The sequence below is a fragment of the Oncorhynchus kisutch genome, unplaced genomic scaffold, assembly GCF_002021735.2.
Source record: "Oncorhynchus kisutch isolate 150728-3 unplaced genomic scaffold, Okis_V2 Okis09a-Okis19a_hom, whole genome shotgun sequence".
In the NCBI taxonomy this organism is placed as follows: domain Eukaryota; kingdom Metazoa; phylum Chordata; class Actinopteri; order Salmoniformes; family Salmonidae; genus Oncorhynchus; species Oncorhynchus kisutch.
In genome coordinates, this window is record NW_022261985.1 from 12,268,061 (window position 1) to 12,275,560 (window position 7,500).

A 7,500-nucleotide genomic window follows, 5' to 3' on the forward strand; every position below is an offset into this window, starting at 1 on the left:
CGATGTAGAGGTGGTGTGGCAGGTTATTCATCTTGGAGGTCGTTACAGACTCACTACTGACAGCAGACAGAGATGACATGAACGACGAACAGAGAGAGAGAGAGAGATCAGCCTCCTCCACACTGTCTTCAGTATCTCTACTGTGATCAGCCTCCTCCTCCTCCACACTGTCTTCAGTATCTCTACTGTGATCAGCCTCCTCCTCCACACTGTCTTCAGTATCTCTACTGTGATCAGCCTCCTCCTCCACACTGTCTTCAGTATCTCTACTGTGATCAGCCTCCTCCACACTGTCTTCAGTATCTCTACTGTGATCAGCCTCCTCCACACTGTCTTCAGTATCTCTACTGTGATCAGCCTCCTCCTCCACCACCACACTGTCTTCAGTATCTCTACTGTGATCAGCCTCCTCCACCTCCACCACACTGTCTTCAACATCTCTACTGTGATCAGCCTCCTCCACCTCCACCACACTGTCTTCAGTATCTCTACTGTGATCAGCCTCCTCCTCCACACTGTCTTCAGTATCTCTACTGTGATCAGCCTCCTCCTCCACACTTTCTTCAGTATCTCTACTGTGATCAGCCTCCTCCTCCTCCTCCACCACCACACTGTCTTCAGTATCTCTACTGTGATCAGCCTCCTCCACACTGTCTTCAGTATCTCTAATGTGATCAGCCTCCTCCACACTGTCTTCAGTATCTCTACTGTGATCAGCCTCCTCCACACTGTCTTCAGTATGTCTACTGTGATCAGTCACCTCCTCCTCCTCCTCCACACTGTCTTCAGTATCTCTACTGTGATCAGCCTCCTCCACACTGTCTTCAGTATCTCTACTGTGATCAGCCTCCTCCTCCACACTGTCTTCAGTATCTCTACTGTGATCAGCCTCCTCCTCCACACTGTCTTCAGTATCTCTACTGTGATCAGCCTCCTCCTCCACACTTTCTTCAGTATCTCTACTGTGATCAGCCTCCTCCTCCTCCTCCACCACCACACTGTCTTCAGTATCTCTACTGTGATCAGCCTCCTCCTCCACACTGTCTTCAGTATCTCTACTGTGATCAGCCTCCTCCTCCTCCTCCACACTGTCTTCAGTATCTCTACTGTGATCAGCCTCCTCCTCCACACTGTCTTCAGTATCTCTACTGTGATCAGCCTCCTCCTCCTCCTCCATACTGTCTTCAGTATCTCTACTGTGATCAGCCTCCTCCTCCACACTGTCTTCAGTATCTCTACTGTGATCAGCCTCCTCCTCCTCCTCCACACTGTCTTCAGTATCTCTACTGTGATCTAACATCTTGTTAACTCAGTTGGAATGATACTGAGGCTCACCCCATCCAAGCCAGATGATGGAAGTGTGCAGGGCAGATATTTACACAAGATAAAGAGAAAAGCATTGGATGGATCCTTGCCCATGTTATCATCCCTAATGACCAGTCTATAGATGGGATCCTTGCCCATGCTATCATCCCTAATGACCAGGCTATAGATGGGATCCTTGCCCATGTTATCATCCCTAATGACCAGGCTATAGACGGGATCCTTGCCCATGTTATCATCCCTAATGACCAGGCTATAGACGAGATCCTTGCCCATGTTATCATCCCTAATGACCAGGCTTTAGATGGGATCCTTGCCCATGTTATCATCCCTAATGACCAGGCTTTAGATGGGATCCTTGCCCATGTTATCATCCCTAATGACCAGGCTTTAGATGGGATCCTTGCCCATGTTATCATCCCTAATGACCAGGCTATAGATGGGATCCTTGCCCATGTTATCATCCCTAATGACCAGGCTTTAGATGGGATCCATGCCCATGTTATCATCCCTAATGACCAGGCTATAGATGGGATCCTTGCCCATGTTATCATCCATAATGACCAGGCTATAGATGGGATCCTTGCCCATGTTATCATCCCCAATGACCAGGCTATAGATGGGATCCTTGCCCATGTTATCATCCATAATGACCAGGCTATAGATGGGATCCTTGCCCATGTTATCATCCCCAATGACCAGGCTATAGATGGGATCCTTGCCCATGTTATCATCCATAATGACCAGGCTATAGACGAGATCCTTGCCCATGTTATCATCCCTAATGACCAGGCTTTAGATGGGATCCTTGCCCATGTTATCATCCATAATGACCAGGCTATAGATGGGATCCTTGCCCATGTTATCATCCCCAATGACCAGGCTATAGATGGGATCCTTGCCCATGTTATCATCCATAATGACCAGGCTATAGATGGGATCCTTGCCCATGTTATCATCCCCAATGACCAGGCTATAGATGGGATCCTTGCCCATGTTATCATCCCTAATGACCAGGCTATAGATGGGATCCTTGCCCATGTTATCATCCCTAATGACCAGGCTATAGACGAGATCCTTGCCCATGTTATCATCCCTAATGACCAGGCTATAGATGGGATCCTTGCCCATGTTATCATCCCCAATGACAAGGCTTTAGATGGGATCCTTGCACATGTTATCAGCCCTAATGACCAGGCTATAGATGGGATCCTTGCCCATGTTATCATCCCCAATGACAAGGCTTTAGATGGGATCCTTGCACATGTAATCAGCCCTAATGACCAGGCTATAGATGGGATCCTTGCCCATGTTATCATCCCTAATGACAAGGCTTTAGATGGGATCCTTGCACATGTAATCAGCCCTAATGACCAGGCTATAGATGGAATCCTTGCCCATGTTATCATCCCTAATGACCAGGCTATAGATGGGATCCTTGCCCATGTTATCGCCACTAATGAAGTCTTTAGATTTGATCCTTGCCCATGTTATCACCCCCTAATGACAAGGCTTTAGATGGGATCCTTGCCCATGTTATCAGCCCTAATGACCAGGCTATAGATGGGATCCTTGCCCATGTTATCACCACTAATGAAGTCTTTAGATTGGATCCTTGCCCATGTTATCATCCCCAATGACAAGGCTTTAGATGGGATCCTTGCCCATGTTATCATCCATAATGACCAGGCTATAGATGGGATCCTTGCCCATGTTATCACCACTAATTACATCTTTAGATTGGATCCTTGCCCATGTTATCACCCCCCAATGACAAGTCTTTAGCTTCCTGTATGTCTCTCTCTCCTCCACAGGAACAATTCACAGCCATGAGAGATCTGTACATGAAGAATGGCCAGGGCTTTGCGTTAGTGTACTCCATCACAGCCCAGTCCACCTTCAACGATCTGCAAGACCTACGAGAGCAGATCCTCAGAGTCAAAGACACTGACGATGTAAGTTATCACACACACACATGAATACACACACACACACACACACAGGTACACACACACACACACACACACACACACAGGTACACACACGCACACACACACACACACACACACAGGGATGCACGCATGAATACATACACACACACACACACACACACACACACACACACACACATACACACACACACACACACACACACACACACACAGAAAAATACAAGTACTCTACACACACACATACACACACAGAAAAAGACACAAGTACTCTGCACACACGCACACACCACACACACACACACACACACACACACACACACACACACACACACACACACACACCACACACACACACACACACACACACACACACACACCTACACTGAGATGCTAGGAGAGCAGATGGCATGCTGCTACCTTGGGAAGATGGCATTCTGCTACCTTGGGCAGATGGCATTCTGCTACCTTGGGCAGATGACATTCTGCTACCTTGGGCAGATGTCATTCTGCTACCTTGGGCAGATGACATTCTGCTACCTTGGGCAGATGACATTCTGCTCTCTCTGGTCTCTCCCCTGCTTCCACTCTTTATTTACTCCTCCTCCTCCTCCCCTCCTCCCTCCCCCCTCCTCCTCCCCCATCACCCCTCCCCTCCTCCTCCTCCTCCTCCTCGCCCCCCTCCCCCCCCCCCCCCCCCCCCCCCCCCCCCCCCCCCCCTCCTCCCCCCAGGTTCCGATGATTCTGGTGGGTAATAAATGTGATCTGGAGGATGAGCGTGTTGTGGGGAAGGAACAGGGGGCAGAACCTGGCCAGACAGTGGAGCAGCTGTGCTTTCCTGGAGTCCTCCGCAAAGTCCAAGATCAACGTCAACGAGGTGAGAACAACACACACACCCTGCATCAGTACAACACACACACACCCTGCATCAGTACAACACACACACACCCTGCATCAGTACAACACACACACCCTGCATCAGTACAACACACACACACCCTGCATCAGTACAACACACACACACACCCTGCATCAGTACAACACACACACACCCTGCATCAGTACAACACACACACACTGCATCAGTACAACACACATCTCACACACCCTGCATCAGTACAACACACATCTCACACACCCTGCATCAGTACAACACACACACACACACACACCCTGCATCAGTACAACACACACACACACCCTGCATCAGTACAACACACACACCCTGCATCAGTACGACACACACACACCCTGCATCAGTACAACACACATCTCACACACCCTGCATCAGTACAACACACATCTCACACACCCTGCATCAGTACAACACACACACACACACACCCTGCATCAGTACAAACACACACACCCTGCATCAGTACAACACACACACCCTGCATCAGTACAACACACACACACCTCACACACCCTGCATCAGTACGACACACACACACACCTCACACACACTGCATCAGTACAACACACACACACACACCTCACACACCCTGCATCAGTACAACACACACACCCTGCATCAGTACAACACACACACACCTAACACACACTGCATCAGTACAACACACACACACACACACACACACACACACACACACACACACACACACACACACCTCACACACCCTGCATCAGTACAACACACACACACACACACACACACACACACACACACACCTCACACACCCTGCATCAGTACAACACACACACACACCTCACACACCCTGCATCAGTGCAACACACACACACACCTCACACACCCTGCATCAGTACAACACACACACACACACACCTCACACACCCTGCATCAGTACAACACACACACACACACACCCTGCATCAGTACAACACACACACACACACACCCTGTATCAGTACAACACACACACACCTCACACACCCTGCATCAGTACAACACACACACACACACCTCACACACCCTGCATCAGTACAACACACACACACCTCACACACCCTGCATCAGTACAACACACACACACCTCACACACCCTGCATCATTACAACACACACACACACACCTCACACACCCTGCATCAGTACAACACACACACACACACACCTCACACACCCTGCATCATTACAACACACACACACCTCACACACCCTGCATCAGTACAACACACACACACCTCACACACCCTGCGTCAGTACAACACACACACACACACCTCACACACCCTGCATCATTAAAACACACACACACCTCACACACCCTGCATCAGTACAACACACACACACACACACACCTCACACACCCTGCATCAGTACAACACACACACACCTCACACACCCTGCATCAGTACAACACACACACACCTCACACACCCTGCATCAGTACAACACACACACACCTCACACACCCTGCATCAGTACAACACACACACACACCTCACACACCCTGCATCAGTACAACACACACACACCTCACACACCCTGCATCAGTACAACACACACACACCTCACACACCCTGCATCAGTACAACACACACACACCTCACACACCCTGCATCAGTACAACACACACACACCTCACACACCCTGCATCAGTACAACACACACACACCTCACACACCCTGCATCAGTACAACACACACACACCTCACACACCCTGCATCAGTACAACACACACACACCTCACACACCCTGCATCAGTACAACACACACCTCACACACCTCACACACCCTGCATCAGTACGACACACACACACCTCACACACCCTGCATCAGTACAACACACACACACATAAACTGTAATCAACAGGTTCTGTACCTCCTATAAACAGAAACTGTAATCAACAGGTTCTGTACCTCCTATAAACAGAAACTGTAATCAACAGGTTCTGTACCTCCTATAAACAGACACTGTAATCAACAGGTTCTATACCTCCTATGAACAGATAACTGTAATCAACAGGTTCTGTACCTCCTATGGACAGAAACTGTAATCAACAGGTTCTGTACCTCCTATGGACAGAAACTGTAATCAACAGGTTCTGTACCTCCTATGAACAGAAACTGTAATCAACAGGTTCTGTACCTCCTATAAACAGACACTGTAATCAACAGGTTCTGTACCTCCTATAAACAGACACTGTAATCAACAGGTTCTGTACCTCCTATAAACAGACACTGTAATCAACAGGTTCTGTACCTCCTATGAACAGACACTGATGGGATTAGACTGGGTCGTTGCTGTCAGTAGCAGTGTGGGTATATTTTAGATATTTAGTCGGAGGTTAATCATTAACTGTCCTTGGAGCTGAACCTTCCTCCTGGTCCCACTGTGTTCAGAATGGTCTCTGATGTCACCCTATCTCCTGAGTCACACAATGGTGCTGTCTGTGTGTGTGTGTGTGTGTGTCTTTGTCTGTCTGTGTGTATCTGCGTGTGTGTGTGTTTTGTTTGTGTGTGTGTTTTTGTGTGTGTGTGTGTGCAAACACTTCCTGTTAGTACACACCCTGTCACACACACACACACTCAGGCGTTGTGCATACTGCTAACTCGTGTGTGTGTGTGTGTGTGCACACCCAGCTGCCCAGGGCTACCAGCCAGTGACGTCCCCTGATCTGCCTGCGTCACCTCATATATATATACATACACCCCCTAGTCATATATATACACATACACCCCCTAGTCATATATATATATATATACACCCCCTAGTCATATATATATACATACACCCCCTAGTCATATATATATATATACACCCCTAGTCATATATATATACATACATACACCCCCTAGTCATATATATATACATACATACACCCCCTAGTCATATATATATACATACACCCCCTAGTCATATATACATACATACACCCCCTAGTCATATATATATATATACATACACCCCTAGTCATATATATATACATACACCCCCTAGTCATATATATGTACATACATACACCCCCTAGTCATATATATATATATACATACACCCCCTAGTCATATATATGTACATACATACACCCCTAGTCATATATATATATATATACATACACCCCCTAGTCATATATATATATATACACCCCCTAGTCATATATATGTACATACATACAACCCCTAGTCATATATATACACATACACCCCCTAGTCATATATATATATACACCCCTAGTCATATATATATATACATACACCCCCTAGTCATATATAATATACATACACCCCCTAGTCATATATATAT

General features: G+C 47.4%; 1 protein-coding gene across 1 annotated transcript in view; it reads left to right on the top strand.

Annotated features, from left to right (window-relative positions):
• The window catches only part of LOC116360631 (ras-related protein Rap-1b-like), a 27,365-nt gene that overhangs the window by 7,283 nt on the left and 12,582 nt on the right, over window positions 1-7,500 (top strand). Inside the window, exons 3-4 of the mRNA XM_031815645.1 lie at window positions 3,138-3,278; window positions 4,005-4,149. Coding sequence (XP_031671505.1) covers window positions 3,138-3,278; window positions 4,005-4,149 — 286 coding nt within the window. The remainder of the gene's footprint in view (window positions 1-3,137; window positions 3,279-4,004; window positions 4,150-7,500) is intronic.